The sequence below is a fragment of the Chanos chanos genome, chromosome 6 (genome assembly GCF_902362185.1).
Source record: "Chanos chanos chromosome 6, fChaCha1.1, whole genome shotgun sequence".
Taxonomy (NCBI): Eukaryota; Metazoa; Chordata; class Actinopteri; order Gonorynchiformes; family Chanidae; genus Chanos; species Chanos chanos.
In genome coordinates, this window is record NC_044500.1 from 31746047 (window position 1) to 31764271 (window position 18225).

At 42.1% G+C, this 18225-nt stretch overlaps 1 protein-coding gene across 1 annotated transcript in view; it reads left to right on the top strand.

Annotated features, from left to right (window-relative positions):
* dock3 (dedicator of cytokinesis 3) overlaps positions 1-18225 on the top strand; it is a 127658-nt gene extending 109433 nt beyond the window's left edge. Inside the window, exons 26-55 of the mRNA XM_030778272.1 lie at positions 75-202; positions 634-780; positions 1594-1692; positions 2356-2450; positions 3000-3075; positions 3798-3898; positions 5824-5882; positions 6199-6347; positions 6444-6529; positions 6840-6866; positions 7019-7114; positions 7536-7596; positions 7749-7842; positions 8115-8263; positions 8783-8869; positions 9287-9391; positions 9622-9763; positions 10164-10330; positions 10453-10539; positions 10663-10842; positions 11359-11442; positions 11561-11677; positions 12154-12293; positions 13331-13466; positions 13886-13967; positions 14103-14221; positions 14700-14787; positions 15442-15561; positions 16583-16665; positions 17674-18225. Coding sequence (XP_030634132.1) covers positions 75-202; positions 634-780; positions 1594-1692; positions 2356-2450; positions 3000-3075; positions 3798-3898; positions 5824-5882; positions 6199-6347; positions 6444-6529; positions 6840-6866; positions 7019-7114; positions 7536-7596; positions 7749-7842; positions 8115-8263; positions 8783-8869; positions 9287-9391; positions 9622-9763; positions 10164-10330; positions 10453-10539; positions 10663-10842; positions 11359-11442; positions 11561-11677; positions 12154-12293; positions 13331-13466; positions 13886-13967; positions 14103-14221; positions 14700-14787; positions 15442-15561; positions 16583-16665; positions 17674-18225 — 3656 coding nt within the window. The remainder of the gene's footprint in view (positions 1-74; positions 203-633; positions 781-1593; positions 1693-2355; positions 2451-2999; positions 3076-3797; positions 3899-5823; positions 5883-6198; positions 6348-6443; positions 6530-6839; positions 6867-7018; positions 7115-7535; positions 7597-7748; positions 7843-8114; positions 8264-8782; positions 8870-9286; positions 9392-9621; positions 9764-10163; positions 10331-10452; positions 10540-10662; positions 10843-11358; positions 11443-11560; positions 11678-12153; positions 12294-13330; positions 13467-13885; positions 13968-14102; positions 14222-14699; positions 14788-15441; positions 15562-16582; positions 16666-17673) is intronic.

Sequence of the window (18225 nt, forward strand, 5' to 3'; positions counted from 1 at the left end):
TCACCCCCCCCCCACCAAACGCACACACACACACACACACCTTTCTTCTCTTTTTTTCTTTTCTTTCTCCACAGAGTCTCGCAGGATCCTGCTTCCTGTGGTGCTGCATCACATCCACCTGCACCTGCGGCAGCAGAAAGAGCTACTCATCTGTTCAGGCATCCTCAGCAGTATCTTCTCCATCATCAAGGCCAGCTCACTGGTACAGCATGCATTACACAAACACACACACACACACACACACACAAGCACATTAAGGAGGACTGAGTGCTTTTGCTGCTGCATTCATGTATCTTTTTGATATTACACTGCAAATGTCTGAGCACAGGAGCAATTGAAACGCTCGGTGCATTTTCACTGCGCAGATACGTAGCAAGAAGCTTGTTTGGTGACTGGTGAAAAAAAGAACCACGCAATTTCTCCAGGGGCAAAGGTTTAGATTCCTACACATATGCATCTCTCTCTCTCTCTCTCTCTCTCTCTCTCTCTCTCTCTCTCGCTCACTCTCTCACAAATCACATATGTCTCTCTCCCTGTCTATGTTTCTCTCTCTCTCTCTCTCTCTCTCTCTCTCTGTCTGTCTGTCTTTTTCTCTGTCTGTCTGTGTCTGTCTGTCGGTGTCTGTCTGTGTAGGAGAGCTCCGTACAGGAGGAGGTGGAGATGATGGTGGAGAGCCTGTTGGATGTGCTACTGCAGACACTGCTGGCCATCATGAGCAAGTCCCAATCTCAGGAGGCGGTAAGAGGCCAGCGCTGCCCACAGTGCACGGCTGAGATCACTGTTAGTAACTAACAATCCAATTTTTCTTCTACTCCCTCCTCTTCCTCCTCTTTCCCTTTTGCCTCAACCCCCATTATAGTTGAATTTCTCTCTCTCTCTCTCTCTCTCTCTCTCTCTCTCTCTCTCTCTCTCTCTCTCTTTTGAATTTAATCTCTTTAAACCCACGTGTGGCCAATCTGGCATCTCTCTGTTCTCTCTGTTTCTTTGTCACAAATGCACTGTCTGTCAGTCTTGCGTGTGTGTGTGTATCTCTCACATGTATTCACACACTTCTCTGTCTGCTTGCATGGTAGTCTGTCTCATCTTTTCATGTAGCTCTCTGGTCAGGAGCTCTTTAGACCACGTGTCCCTTAAATATCCAGACCATTTAAAATGAATGAATGGAAAACCACTAAAGCACAGCAGTTGTGCCTGGAGAAGAGCTCACTATTCCCTGGTTTATGTGTATCTTCTACTGCATGCAACTTCCTCTCGATATTTGTAGTTGCATTTTGAAGTAAATATTGACACTTATTTTGCACCTGACTATTGTGGTTAGTGATTAAACTAATAAGAACTGAGTGGATCTATTTTTTTTTTCACCCTAACAGGATTGTTTGATTTATATGGTATTCATAACACAATACTTTATGTTGAAATTGTCAACTATGAGCACATGAACTAATGAGACAGTGTGTTCACCATTTTCAACACCTTCCTTCACCTTAACTACCCCTCCCCCTTGCCCCCTCGATGTATTTAATTGGTCATTTATAAAGAGAGAGCAAGCAGATTGGTTGGCTCACAACGGTTTGCCCCATTTCTTACTGGCAGGGAGAGTATGTATCCTGCCTCCTGTCTCTTTTACGTCAGATGTCAGATATCCACTTCCAACATCTGCTGGATAACTTCCAGAGCAAAGAAGAGCTTAAGGTAAGTCTAGTTCCATACACATGCAATGACTTCATGCCTATTTTGTATCTGCCATAGATCAACGCTACTCTTAAATTAATATGTCAGGGAAGATGAGGCCAGAGAGTGTCTTCATAACAAGAGATCAGAGACTTTGGGGATCAGTTTTCACAAAGGAACAAACTCAAAGACTAAAAGAGGAGTCTCCTTATCGCTAAATTGAACATTATAGTTGTATATGGTTCTGAACTGGGCTGCTCCACATAAACATGGATCTCAATGTACATTAGCTTAGTCCATGAACTGTCTCAAAATTGTTCCATTGTAGTGTAATAGGTCTACGTTATTTTTCTGTTTAAATGTTTAATACTGATGGTTCTGTTTATGGTTTTTATTCATAATGGGAGCCATAATGATTCATAGCTCTTTGTTGGGCCAAATGAGTTCCATGCGGGGCAAGGCAATTATTACAGAGTAAAGCAGTGAAGTAGTGCAGTCAAATGGTACACATGAAGACACTTCATCTTAAGAAATGTGCAGTAATGAATAAGTGCTTAAGGTTGATACAGTTACTCTCTCTCTCTCTCTCTCTCTCTCTCTCTCTTTCTCTTTCACACACACACGCATACACACACACACACACACTCTTTGTCTGTCTCTTTTTTCTTCATCTATCTATCTCAGGAGTTCCTGCTGAAGATTTTCTGTGTGTTCCGTAATTTGATGAAGCTCAGTATATTCCCTCGAGACTGGAATGTTATGAGACTTCTCACAAGCAAGTGAGTTCACCTTCCTCACCACCCGCTCTCCGTTCTTCTCCCTCTGCCCGTCAAACACTAATAACACAGTATGCATTTAGAGCCGAACTGGCCCCTAGAGACGACCATCTTCATCACTGAACAGAAGATGTGCATTCCACTGTAGCAGACTATAGAAGGAGCTGGATATGAATGAAGTGTAAAAGATTTCAGCATTACGCATTCATTACCGCAAAGCCGAGATTTAAAATCTGTCTGTCGAAAAAAGCTTTCCTAAATTCACCTTAAATGGTCCCTGACAGAGGATGAAGCTTTGAATGTCAGAATTTCAGTAGTCATATGGGAATTCATTAACAGCACCGTCTTTTTGACAAGTCATTTGTACGTACATTTAAAAAAGAAATAAAAAATAGAGATTGCCTGTATGATTGTGCTACCTAACATTTCTTTATCTCAAAATGTGTCTAGATGTAAAGCATCGCAGTTAATACCTACACCTTTGACTTGTTGATGCTTTTTATGAACTTGGAGTGAGAAAATGCAAACTACCTACTAACCTCTACTTTGCAGCATCATTGTAACAACTGCCCAGTATCTCTCTCCTGCTCTGCACAAGAACTTCACGGATGCTGACTTTGACTTTAAGGTGGGTAACTTTGAATACGTTCAAGGAGGAGGCAAATTGGGATACAACACAGCGGTTGCATAGTCACACACACACACACACACACACACACACACAAACACACATGCACAGCGGTCAGGTGTGACTCTTGATGGAGTCCTGCTGCCTGACACACACTGCTATGTTTAATCCGGTCCGTAATGAACTTCTCTTACCCCGCTCTTGACAGATGGCCGCGGTAGCCAGAAAGATTGGCTCAGAAAAAGTAAATGTAGTGAATTATTCACCAAGGTTGTCTGACGGAGGGGAAAAAAGCTCTCCCTGACTTCAGCGGAAGAGGAAAAAAATCGTTCTGTAGGATATACTGACTCCTTAGTGTTGTACCTTTGTGAAGGTCTAAAATGAGAAGAGTCCTATGTTCATGCATAGCTCTGATATCAGAATGTTTGGGATTAGCAAGACCGACTGTATGATTGTTTAAAAATATTTCCACTGCTCCATAAACATCTGAAGAAACTCATAAATAAAATGACAAAAGTGTAAAAAATGAAAGTATAAAAGGTTTGAATGCTCAAGGTTAATACTCAAGGTACTGTCACAAGACACATAAAGAATTTCAACAGCTTCAATTTTGATTTTACCAGACACCGTTTTTCAGTTAAAAAGAGCATGTTTATTCACCACTGACATTGGGACAGATTTTTATTTATTTATTTATTTTTTTTATGAATTTGTCTCATCAGGTTTGGAACTCGTACTTCAGTCTGGCTGTGCTTTTCATCAACCAGCCCAGTCTACAGCTGGAGAACCTAACCCCAGCTAAACGAAAGAAAGTACTAGACAAGTAAGTTTTTTTTCCCCCTTCTATCAATCCATCTATTCATTCCTCTGAATTCCTCATATATGAAGCAGCTCAATGCTCAAGAGCAGTAAGTGAAACAGAAGTTGTGATTGTTCAGAAGTCATTCTTTCTCATTCACTTGTGACCTGCTCACACAGTGTTGTTTTTATTCACTTATCCATTATGATGAATGGTCTGTCCTAGTATGTACTCTGTAACCCACTCTTAGTGTCAGCCCACATCATTCAGATGTTTTAAGGCTCTTCCTGCTCTGCTCTGTTTTGTGTTATCTGCTCCAGAAACTGGAGTTTTGGATAGCTCAACGACTCATTGTAACTTAGAGCGCTCCTGTTCCAGAATGTTAGCTTTCACAATTTGCTACCAACGTGCGCAGCAAAATAAGGCGCTCCATAAAGAAAGCAATAAAAACAGCTTTAAAACTTGCTTAAAAGCCAGAAAAAATTGATTCAGTTGATTGTTAGTAATATCTAAAAGACTATGAAACTGTTTTCGTTGAATTTATGTCAGAGGACTTGCAGTTAAAGCCTTGTACAACCTTAAATTGGAACTTGCTAGAAGAGAACAGTAACACACGCTTAAGAGGTTTCTATTATCTGGGAAAAAAAAAAATATTAATAATCTCAAAATCAGTTCCGCGAGGCCCTATGTTTACAAAACCACATGCAGATTTCAAAAACAGAATCATAAACACAGGGAGAGACTGGTCCAGTAAACACCTCAATTAATCTTGGGCTTGTGTCTTTATTTTCTGGGCATTTTAATAATTCAGAACATTACAGTGCTTAAAGGCTTTAGGAAAACTAAAGACATACAATGTGAAATAAAACAGAGATTATATTTGTAACACACAACAGACAGACTATATGTTTAAGTCTGAGTGCTTGTGAAGAACTGCGGCAATCTTCCGGGGGAGGTGGGGTGGAGTGAGGAGAGGAAGGGGGGTGGGTGTCTCTCTGTTAGCCGTCTGTAAACAGCTGGGTAATCTCTTACGCAGCATGTGGGGCTTGAATCTTTTCAAACTAGCGTGTTTGAAACATACCCTTCTGTTTAAAAGGCTTCCACTCACATTAGCTAAACATAGTGAAATCCTGCAGGCTCGTGCGTGCGTGAGAGCTTGCGTGCATTAAAGTTAGGTCATGTGGACATGTGGACTCATGTGACAGCGTCTGCTCTTCAAGACAAGTTGCATGTCTTTCATGTCTTTATAGGTGGTAGTGTTTTGCAGTATTTTCTGTGTTTGTGAGATTGATGTGTCCTTTCGAGTGTGTGGATGGCATGGGGATGCACCCTGTGCAATGCACAGGACTAATTCTAAGAGCAAAGAAGTGTTTGTGTTTGTGTTTGTGTGTGTGTGTGTGTGTGTGTGTGTGTCTCTGTGTGTGCGTGCATATTGCTAATGTTTTTGTCCTGGCAGGGGAGCCCTTTGCTCTCCAAGTTCCCGTCTTGAACCCATAAACACGTATTAATTCTGACATGCAAAGGCACATTTCCTTTGCACACAAAAACACACACTCATAAAAATGTATTTTGTTCTCTCTTGTCTTGGCTCTTGCATTATTAAATGCCCCGAGGAGAGAACAGATTTCACATTTGAAATGTAATCAACTTGTTCAGAGTGTTTTAACAGAGGTCTTAGCAATAAGTAACTCCATTAATTGGTTCCAACTAAATACCAAATACAGCTAATTACAGCATACAGCTAAAAAAAATTCATTTGATATTTGACAAAATAAGTCTAATTGAGTACAGAGGGATTCTAGTGTTTTGGTGAATTTCTAAAGTGTGAGTTACTAAAATTAAAAAGCATAAGCCATGGTATTATGAATTGCCCAGAAGAGGCACAGTCTGATATCCTGGCTTAACACACACACACACACTCCCTGACTCTCGGTTTGACTGTGTTGTAGGTATGGTGATATGAGAGTCATGATGGCTTATGAACTCTTCAGCATGTGGCAGAATCTTGGTGAGTCTCTCTCTCTCTCTCTCTCTCTCTCTCTCTCTCTCTCTCTTTCTCTTTTCTGCCCCCTACTTTCTCAAATGTTCTACTATAGTGAAGCAATACTGACCTCTACAGGCAGTGTATAAAAGTGCAGAACCTAACCATAAGCAGCATGAGTGTAATATTCCAGGCCAAACTGTGGAAAATACCTGAGAGGGACCAACTTGTTTTATTCTGCGTCAGTGATGGCATATGGCCACATTATTCTGAAAAGAAAGCTTGTTAAATTGATTTGACGGTGAAGTTGATATAATGCATGTTTGTTTTTGGCTGTGGACAGGTGAGAATAAAATCCACTTCATCCCGGGAATGATTGGGCCATTCCTGGGCGTGACGCTGGTACCTCAGGCTGAGGTCAGGAATATCATGATTCCTATCTTCCACGACATGATGGACTGGGAGCAGCGCAAGAATGGCAACTTCAAACAGGTGGGAACCTTTTGCTCTCTTTTTTTCTTTTTGTCTCTGTCCTTTTTCTCTCTCTGTCACTGACCTGATGGATTTGGCTGTGATCTCTCGTTGTAGGTTGAAGCAGAACTGATAGATAAACTGGATAGTCTTGTATCAGAGGGCAAAGGAGATGAGAACTACAGAGAGCTATTCAGCCTCCTGTGAGTGCATACACACGTATGCGTGCTTACCCACATTCACACACACGTGTATGCATGCATGCACACCGTCTCCTTGACGCACACACACACACACACACATGCAAGCACTCCTACTCACACATGCACACCTACTCACACACACACACACACACACACACACACACACACACACACACATACAAGTACACATACATTTGTCTCTTCTTCCCTCCTTTTTGCCTAGAGAGGTCATGGCATTAACCAGTGTGTCTCTCCCCTGCTCTTGTATTAACACTACTGTCTTTGCTTTACTTTGTGCTGCGGGGAATAGCACCCAGCTTTTTGGGCCTTATCCCAGGTAAGATAACCCACTTCTCTGTCTTCTGCCACTAATACCAACACAGAGTCTGTGTCCCATGTTCACTTCTCTCTGCAGTGGGATTTGCCTCCTGCCTGTACAAAAATGGGAAATTTTCTAATGGCGTTTTGTGCTGCTGTTTTTTTCTCTAGCCTACTAGAGAAGATTGAACAGGAGACGTGGAGGGAAACGGGCATTTCATTCGTCACCTCCGTCACCCGTCTGATGGAGCGGCTGCTGGACTACAGGTATGAGCTCCGCTAGTTTATTGACACAAATGTCGTTAAAATCACCACTGATTCTCTAATTAGCCATATAGTACACACTACTACTGGTCTTTCATCTAGAAGTTTGAGAATAAGGAGAGCAAATATTATGCTTTTTTTCCCTCAGATTTCCACAGTGACAGTTAGAATATACAGAGAGATACTGTGTATCAGATGACTCTCTTGCTCCCAATATAATATTAAGAACTTTTGTCCTTACAAGAAGATAGGTCTGTATGTCGATGAGAGAGCAGACATAAAATGATTCTGTTTTTGTTGTAGGCATAGGTAAAGGGAGTTACAATACACACACACACATGGGTACTGTGCCTGTGTCAGTCACACTGAGATCAGTGAAGAATCGAATTCATTAAATCTGAACTGCTGTGGTTTGTATGTGTAGAGACTGCATGAAGGGAGATGAGACAGAGAACAAGAAAATTGGTTGCACCGTCAACCTGCTGGTGAGTTTCCTCAAAAAAACCAAAAAAATCAACAACAAACAAAACAACAAACAAAAGATAAGCCTTCAGCTTTTCAGAGACTGGGTTTCCTGCGACATTTCCTCGTTGCATATGAGTTCACTGAACACTTCCTCCGTTCTCTCGCTTTCTAGAATTTTTACAAGTCAGAGATCAACAAAGAGGAGATGTACATCCGTTACATCCACAAGCTATGTGACATGCACCTCCAGGCAGAGAACTACACAGGTGAGAAACATGGGGGAAAAAAAAAAAGCTGAGAAGATTTGAATGACTGGCATCTACAGAGTATGACATAGGTATCTACCTGTAAAGAAGAGCCATGTTTCAAAGAAAGCTGTCGCAATGACGGACAATGTTTCACAAAGCGAGGAAATAAATGAAGGCTTTGTATTCGTATTCTCTTATAGGTGGGCAGGGAATATTCAGACACAGTTTTTGGAACAGATGTTGTAGAAGTGTGATGTTGCTAGTGTGTGACTGAGTATGGTGATCCACAGAGGCTGCTTTCACTCTGCTGCTGTATTGGGAGTTACTGCAGTGGGAGGAGAGACCCCTGCGAGAATTCCTCCATTACCCAGCACAGAGCGAGTGGCATCGCAAAGAAGGCCTCTGTCGCAAAGTCATCCACTACTTCAACAAGGGCAAGGTAACACACACATACACACACACACACACACACACACACACACACACACACACACACACACACACTCTCTCATACACACATACACACACATACACACTCAAAAAACAGATGTAATTTAGGCTGACATTTCAGGAGGTTGAGCAGTCAAATGCTTTTTGAATGGAATCCCTGGAACACTCTTGGATTCTGAGAATTGTGAATTCCCTTTGCCAGAGCAGAGGCATTTTTGAGCCAGACACTGTGTGACACGGTCTTTCAAGATACTGAAGGTTGAGTTAATCTCTGACCAATCTACCTTCTCTCTCACACACACTCCTCAAGTTGACTCATGAGGAGAGACATATGTACCCTTTGAGAAATGCACACACACACACACACACACACACACACACACACACACACACACACACACAAAGAAACAACATTGCCCTTAGAACTTTCTCGTCTGATGGACTCTGGATTGCTGTTTTTGTATTGAGTGGCAGAGTAAACAGTGGTGATATTTTCCATTATCCCCAGTGTTGGGAGTATGGCATTCCACTGTGCCGAGAGCTCGCCTTCCAGTACGAGTCCCTGTACGACTACCAAAGTCTGAGCTGGATAAGGGTGAGCTTCACTGTCTGTTCATTTACACACGATTGCCCATCTCTGAGGTCATTTATGTGTGTTCTGAACACAACATCTTTTATATGTGTACTTTTAATTAATTAGGTTTTAGTAGCCATGTAAATACTTTAGAAACATTAGCTTTGCTGGAAATTAGTTTTGCTATAATTTATATTACAGTTACATATACATAGAGTACAGAACCACCATTTCTTCATCTGAGATTATTGATCTTGATAATGATAGCATTGAAGTGGTCTTCATTTTAAAGTAATTATTTTATTATAATTATTCCATTGTAAGTATTAGGGTTATTTTTAATGATTAGCTCCTTGATTCAGTTTTGCCGTAATTATCAGTAGATGAGATAAACTTTGTTTAATATAAAGTTACTAGATACGTTGATTTCTTTTACAGAAAATGGAAGCTGCATACTATGACAACATTATGGAGCAACAGAGACTGGAGCCAGAGTTTTTCAGAGTTGGCTTTTATGGCCGAAAGTTTCCCTTCTTTCTCAGAGTAAGTGAATTCAGCTCCATTCACTGGCTTCATAGCTCATTTTCATGACCGATGGCCTAGAGCCTATGAACAGACTTTGTTTACAATACATTGATACTTTGATGATTTGGCCAAGGGCAGGAATAGCAAATTATTCGTTATTTTCAAAGGCATCAGACTATGTCGTAAATGAAAATGTAGTCCGTTACCTCTGTTCAGTCATGACTTTGCATTTGCGTGTGTCCTAACAGAACAAGGAGTTTGTTTGCCGGGGGCATGACTATGAGAGGCTTGAAGCCTTTCAGCAAAGGATGCTGGGAGAATTCCCACAAGCCATTGCCATGCAGCATCCCAATCTGCCTGACGAGGCTATTTTACAGTGTGACGCTCAGTGTATCCTTAAGAAATAAAGACGACACAGACCTGCGAAGAGAGGAAAAGTTTTCTCAGAACACTAATGTGTGTGTGTTTTTGTGCATGTTCGTGCGTGTGTGTGTGTGTGTAAATGATTTTTCTTCCCCCTTTAATTGCACCTCGGGGAAAACATTAAACAGACGCCAAGGTTAGTCTTCCATTAATTTTAAAGTGTCTGAACATTTTTTGTCGGAGCAGCAGCCAAAGGATACTTACGAGGGGTCAAAAAAAGGGCTCTGATGACTTTTAGCAGCTGTGAATAGTTTACAAATGATGAGCTATCACCAGAGGAGTTAAGAATACATCATAAAGAATATTTTTATTGTCAGTGTTCACCTATTTTGAACATTTATATTCTCCTTGACACAAAGCTGCACAGACCTACAGATTTATGCTGTAACTCCAGTGCCAGAAAACGTCGATGTGCTTCAGATGGACCGTGTGCCTGATCGCATCAAGAGCTTTTACCGAGTCAACAACGTACGGCGCTTCCGCTACGACAGACCCTTCCACAAGGGACCCAAAGACAAAGAGAATGAGTTCAAGGTGAACAGAAGAGGGGAAAAAAACCCCTTTGGATTACCTTTGTTATGCTTAATTCGGGAAAGTTTTGTTTATGTTAGATCAGACGCACACTGAATTGACCTGTTCTTCCGGCGTGTTCTCAGAGCCTCTGGATTGAGAGGACCACACTCATCCTCACACACCCTCTTCCTGGTATCTCACGCTGGTTTGAAGTGGAAAAGAGAGAGTTGGTGAGTGGCAGTCACGACAGCTGAATTTTGGCTCAGTCAATGAATACTCCGTAGAACAGTACCTGTAGGTTATATGGCAATGCCATTTGGTTTTAATGGATAGCTGTTGTCATTGCCCTGCAGGTGGAGGTTAGCCCATTGGAGAATGCCATCCATGTGGTGGAGAATAAGAATCACGAACTACGCACTCTGATCAGTCAGTATCAGCACAAACAGCTGCACGGAAACATCAACTTGCTCAGCATGTGTCTCAACGGGGTCATTGACGCTGCTGTGAATGGAGGAATTGCCAGATACCAGGAGGTACGCTTAGTCTCCACTTATTCTCCTATGGACACTTCAGTGAAGCCTGGCCCCTCAATACACACATTTAAGAATAAAGAGAAATGTGATTACATTTTTTAAATGTTCAGTAAACTGAGATCAGACCAAACTTTTGCAATACATATATATTGTATATTATATGTCTAGATATACTATATATTACACGGAATATAACAAAATACTGTGTAACATTTACTGTATTTATAAACCACATATACTATATGCTTATGTTTACAGTACTTTTTCCTTTTTTTCAAATTCAGTATTTGCAGGAAAATTAGCATCATATTTTGCTTAATAAATGTTCATACTGAATTGGGAGCTCTAAGCTCATTGAATAGTCATTATCTTTTACTACTGTGTGTGTATTTGCTTTCTTTCTTTAAACAAATTATTTAAGGCCTGTTTGCTCCTCAGCAGAAAGAACAATGAGAGCAAATTTTGAGTTGAGTCCAAATTAAATTGTATGTGTTTGTGTGTGTGTGTGTTCCAAAGGCATTCTTTGATAAGGAGTACATTGGCAGTCATCCAGAGGACACAGAAAAGATCACTCAGCTGAAAGACCTCATGCAGGAGCAGGTAAGTGTCTATCTCTTTCAAACACCTCCAAGGCTCTCCTCTGCCAAAGTAAATACCCAACAGTTCAAACAGGAGTGAAGTTATCATCACAATATGTGTTTTGTGGTTCCTTGCACAGGTTCACATCCTGGGTGTGGGCCTGGCTGTCCACGAGAAACTAGTCCACCCAGAGATGCGTCCCCTTCACAAGAAACTGATAGATCAGTTCCAGATGATGAGGAGTAGTCTCTGCCACGTGAGAGCTCTCCGCTGTTTTTCTATTTTTTTTTTTTTTCATTTTTACATCCAGTCTGTGTCCGAGATTATCCAGTCGTGTGTCATCTTAGAAACAGTAGAATTAAATTATTATTTAAGCCACGCTTTGATTCAGTAACATCTTCAATTCTAAGGTCAAAATTTGCATAACCTCACGTCTCAAATGGATTAATCTGTCTCACTTGATTGATTATTGTAGGTGAATTCCGGGTCTAATTTGATACAAGTAATTTTGCCGTGATACTTTTCAATAAGTTTTGCGCTTTTTTTTTGCAGTTTGAAGTTCCGTATTTGCAGTATGCAGTGCTCGGTCTTTTGTGTTTACCATCACGTCAAAAACAAGTCACTGACCTGTTGAGTACGTGACTTGTTTTGAATTGGCTGCTTTATGTGGGAGGCAGTGATGGTGTTTTACAGTGTCTGACAAGATGCAGACAGTGTGAATATTCAGAACAGTGTTTTCATGTGGCCCTGCAGGGTTTGCCTGGTCTGGACAAACTGAGTCCGGCCTGCTCTGGAACCAGTACCCCCAGAGGTATCCTCACCTCTCACAGCCCAATGAGCCCAGAGAGCATCAAACTGATGCACAGACACAGGTCAGTATGTGTCTCTGTCTCTCTCTCTCTCTCTCTCTCTCTCTCTCTCTCTCTTTCTCTCTCTCTCTCTCTCCCTCGCACACACACACACACACATGTACATGAACGCAAGTGATGTAGGCATTTTTGTATGTCATCTAGCACTCATATGGACAGTATCAGATTTAACTTTTTTTCTCCTGATATGTTGTGTCAAAACTTACTTAATTTGAGACAAAGCACTGAAATGCATCCTCAGACCTTAGAGTTTGTTAAGGGTGTGTGGTTGGAAAGGAAGTGTTCCTGTTAAATCATTCACACATTAATATGGGCTATGGAAAGAGAACACCCGCTCTCAGTAGAAACTCCCTTCCTCCCTCCATGCCACAAACACCACCTAAACACTTTACCCCCACACTCAGTACACTCACTTCTCTCATGACACAAACCCAGTTCACGTCTGCTTCCTCACTCTGTATCTCTCTCTCTCTCTCTCTCTCTCTCTCTCGCTCTCTTTCTCCCTCTCCCTCTCCCTCTCTCTCTCTCTCTCTCTCTCTCTCTCTCTCTGTTTCTCTGTCTTAACCACTTTTCTACCACTCTGCTCTGTCATGCATGCTCAATCATTTCCTTCCCTTCTCTCTGGTGTGTAATTCACATCCCTTTGTCTTATTTTCCATGCTTCTTGCATCTCTCTTTCCTGTGTGCATATCATTGTACAACCTGCCATTCTCTGTCCTTGCTCCTCGTCCTCTTATTTTCCATTGTCCTTCATTTCTCCTTATTCATTCCCGTTGTGCCTGTTTCTCCTCCTTTCCATTCCTTCTGCCACTGGTGTCGCTTTCATTTCCATCATCCCTTCAACTGTGCCCTCTCCCAACCTCTTTGCTCTGTGTTTTTCTCCCTGCTACTGAACCTTCCTCCCCCCCCCCTCTTTATTCCTGTCTTCTCCTCTCCTCTCCTCTCCTCTCCTCTCCTCTCCTGTCCTTCCCTCTCCTCTCCTCTCCTCTCCTCTCCTCTCCTCTCTTTCCCTGTCCGTGGTGCTGTCTCTCTCTCTCTAGCCCGCTGAATCTTCTGGCTTCTATCCGTCACTCCTCCTCCTCACTCTCCTCTCATACCTCCAGCGAGACGGGCAATCTGCTCATCCTGACTGATGGCATGCTGCTGGAACACCCCGAGGACCTGTACCGCATGCAGGTCAGTCGCCATGGCAACCTTTTAGGTCCACACAGCACATCATACAAATTATGAGTCAATGCTTAACATTCACAAGATTTCATTCAGTCGAGCAGTTGAATGACTAACATATATAAGGACAGGCATGGTGCTTATCTGAATTTTGGACCCCCCACCCCCCTCAGATTTTGTCATTCTTGTAGAACACTTGAACACTTACTAAAGACATAGTTTCAATGCTCACATATTTATGAGAGTCTGAGTAATTGCAAATTTAAGAAACCTAATATTACTCCCATTATTTGCTTGGTTGCTTAGTTACCACAAAAAGTGAACCTTCTTGTCAGTCTAAGACCTCTGTGTGAACAAGTTGAGACAGAGGCTTGTTTTTTTGTTGTTGTTTGTTTATTTTTTGTCTTCCACTTTGTGTAAAATTTTAGCCTAGCCCCTCATCCTCCAGCCTGAGCTCAACTCACTCTGCCCCATCACAGATGATCAACTCAGGCCCGAACAGTATCAGAGGTGAGCCACTGCATTCTTGCTCCACAACCACGCCACGCTTGATCCAGTCTTAGTAGCTGGTCTGTAGTTACTCTGCATTATAAGAGAGTGGTAGACTGTTATGCGTAGTGATGCTGAGTTTCTGTACTCCTGCAGTAGGCTCCCCATCGCTGCCTGACAAATACAGACACAATAGAGAGATGCTTATGCTGCTGCCTCCACACAGAGACAGGCCCAGCAGTGCCATGTATCCCAACATGACTGAAAATGGACAGGTATGCTACAGCAAGACTATAGCTTAAAATACACACACACACACACACACGCACACACATACACGCTCTCGGTCTCTTTGTGCCTCATGTATGATTAACAACCACTGCAAAGCACTTTTATCAAATTACGCATTAACAGAGTCAACTGGTTCATTCCTATGAATGACTAAAATAACAAGGTAAGCATCAAGTGACCTCACGGCATATCTGGAAGAAATTGGCACATTTTTTTTCTTGAGAGATTATGAATGAATATTTAAATACAGCTTAGATCATTAACATGCAGACATATGTTAAGAATCTTTTTGATGTTTTTAGTAATTCTGTAAATGGATGTTACAAGTGCACTTACTCAGCCAAACTTAGTAAAACTGATTTATGCAGTATATCCACAAAAGATATGTGCAAGTAGTTGTTACAGCTGTACAGTTACTTGACTTAAAATCACCTTTAAATCATCTCTTCTCCTGATTCTTAGCCAACCAACCTCCAGCGGGCCTTATTCCATCAGGTCATTGGTCCCTGTAAACCATGTAGTGACCCCAATCTTTCAGTAGCGGAAAAAGGTATGTCCACTCCTCCTATCTAAAGCTATGTGGGACTTAATGTTTAGTTCTGATTGGTTTCTCAAACTGAAATTTTATTCATCTTCATTTTGAAAAAGATTAATATTTACTACGTATGAAAAGTATGTCTACTCCTCCTATCTAAAGCTTAGTTCACACAGAAGCACTTAATGCTCAGCTCTGAATTTTGGCTCAAGTTAAACTTTTATTTATCTTCATTTTGAAAATGAATCATATAAATCAGTAGGGGGAAGTTGATTGTATCCTGAAATGCCTCATGTTTATAAATGAACAATAAAGTCTGTCGAGAGTTTCATTAGCCTAGCATGAAGCTAGCAACATGGGGGGCATCCTTATTGCAGTTATTCCTCGATGATATGTAGTGGAAGTCACTGATAGGTTTCTTAAATCCATAAGAGCTCTAAAGATGCATCTTTATGTGCGTTTTTGCTGTTTTCACTGTTCTAACAATATCAGTGTCGCATATGAGTTGAACAATCTAAATGACGATACTTTCAGCTGCAGTCTGAACACAACCTACATCTCTTTCTTTCATTAAGTAGATTTTTTTGCTTGCCTGTTTGTTTTTAGACCATTGATTATGATTATGTTATTAATGGTGCAAGTGTGTGTTTGTTTCCCACGTTTTCACAGTGCTTACTGCTCCCAGCAGTTGGAGTTTGGACAGTGGGACTAGAGAAGCACTGCCTTTCCTCTCTGCCCATGTTGGGAGTGTTATGGCACCACCGGTGCCCCCACGCAACCTACCTCCAGGTACTGGTCTGTCCCACTGATCTCACTCTGGATTGCAAGTTAATCTAACTTCTGCAGATGTTGTTTGTGTTTGTCATCACGTTTGTTCGATATTTCCCTCATAAAATGTCAAAACCGCAGTTTATCTGAACACAGCAAATCCCTGTTTTAGGCAGACATCACTCGAATGAGTCATGCATATGATTTTAAATTACGAAGGTTTTGGCTCCCCAAAATGATTTCCATGCTGAGAATTAACCCAGTAGATCTCTAATGACGAAACTGGTGTGGTATCATTTAATTTTAATTTAATTTAAGTAATGCTCTTTTCATCCATACTGTTTGTATGTTGAAATGTTTTCATTGGAACGGTTCTTTTCGGAATGAGACAACTAACCGCACTCTTGTCCATCTGTCTTTCCTTGTCCAAATCAGTTTTCACAGGTATCTGATATTCTTATGAGTTATATGCTAACAAGAGACTGTTTCATGCATTGGACATCTCTTGCTTGCTCAGAGGCCTTTATTAACCAGTGGTGTCTGGACAGATGATGTGTTGTAGGGGGACAGAGACTGGCCGTAAATGTTGTACCTCACAATAATCCAGACAAATTCATTTCCTTTTTTGTCTCATTTGTAGAACGTTTCCAATTATTCACAAAACTCTGCATCATCTTTCCACTCACTTTCCACTCATCAAAATATGTATCACAGACCAAAATTCTTCCTTTTTCCCAGCCCAGTCTGTACCAATGGATTTTTCAACAGTGCAGCTTTCTCTCTTTATTCTTTATCCAATAGCTTCCATGTGTTTCATTCTTAGGTCCACATTCCCCTTCTATGTTCTTAATTAACCAACCAGAGAGAGTGCTGTGTCCCTGTTCTACATTTCCCATCATCCCTTTTCCCCAGTTGTCAGGAGAATTCAGTACAGAAGCCTGACTTTCCCTCCAGAGCTCCTTTAGTTATGTGTGCGTGTTTCTCTTTTTTTTTTTTTTTTTTTTTCCAATCCGTCTTCTGTCCTGCTGTGTCTTCCCCTTAGGGCACTTCTCGATGCACTTTGATGCTTTCCACCACCAGATCAGCGACCTCCCTCCAGCTCTCCCTGCGCGCTCTTTACGAAAGGTACCCGCAGTTAGCGTCCATCCTGTCTGGTTCTCCTTATGCATGATCCGGCTAGCACCCAGTTTGTCCCTGTACTACCTCAGCGTCCTCACAATGCGCAAAGCTAAATAGCACCACTTTCTGTGTTTGACTGAACTTAGCAGTTTCCTCAGATGTTAAAGTGCTGAACTGTATCAGTGGTTTATGTGTGTGTGTGTGTGTGTGTGCGTGTGTGCGTGTGTGCACGTGCGTGTGTATGGGTGAGTGTGTTGTGTACGTGGGTGTATCATGTTTTTGTGTATTCAGCCATCATTACGGCAGTCTTGTTCTTTTATGTTGGAAGCCTTGCTATTGCCTGTGCGTGCAGTAGGTTCTTATTCAGTCTTATCTCTCCTCATTAGTTGGAAGAATCATGCATGATTAATGAGAACACAGCTGGATGAGATGAAAAGAGGGCATTTGTGCTCAGAGAGACGTTACTGTGAGCTTTTCCCAATTTCTTTCAGAAGGTGTTTGATAGAGCCTGATAAGACGTGTGGTATTAAAGATAGTGTTTGCTTTTCAAGCAGCATGAAACTGGAATAACAACTCAGTTGCAGTGAACTTTTGACAGCAACAAGGGTTTGTTAAATACATACAGAACTATGAAAGTGATCTTAATGTTTTTATGTATTTCATCTCTCACGCAGAGTGTTTTCATTAATAGTGCAGTATTAGCAATACAAGGGACTGAGGAAAATGACAATCACTTTGACAATTAAATAACAATCATTTTGAACACCTTTTCACTTCACCCTGAATAACCTAGAGTATTTGAAATTGAATTTGAATGATTCAGGGGCCACGGAAACATTGGTAAGTAAGCCCTTTGCAAACGTAATGGTGAACAGAGAGTGTTTACTCTAATGCATTTCAGACAGATGGAGCCATAGTGATTCAGGCAATAAAATGAGGTGACTGAATGACAGCTCTGTGCCAACCTGACAGAACCAGTCACTGATTGATCCATATCTCTCTGCCCTCCTCCAGTCACCCCTGCACCCTATACCTGCCTCGCCCACCAGTCCACAGTCGGGCCTGGATGGCAGTAATTCCACTCTGTCGGGCAGCGCCAGCAGCGGTGTGTCCTCCTTGAGTGAGAGCAATTTTGGCCAGTCGTCCTCTGAGCCGCCCGCCCGCACTGACACCCTGGATTCTGTGCCTAGTCAGTCCTGGACCACTGACACAGAAGACGCAGAGACCCCCTACCTGCCTGTGCGCTACAGCATCTCTGAGCCTGATGTCCTGGACTCCCTCAAGCCTGCACCTTGCCGAAGTCTCTCTGCTCCTGGAGGGGTTGCACCGGGCGCCCCACAAGACGGTCATCACCATCCTCACCCACACCATGGGCATCCTCACTACCACCACCATGAGCCGCCCCCTGCTTTGCCCCCTAAACCCTACCTGAGGGAGGGCTGCATTCCCGAAGAGGACCTGAGGCCCCAGCCCAGACCAATGCCCCGTAAGATTTCCCAGCCCCTGCTCAACACCAAGGAGGAGCAGGCCAAAGTAGCATGGGAGCATGGCATCAGCGAGGAGTAG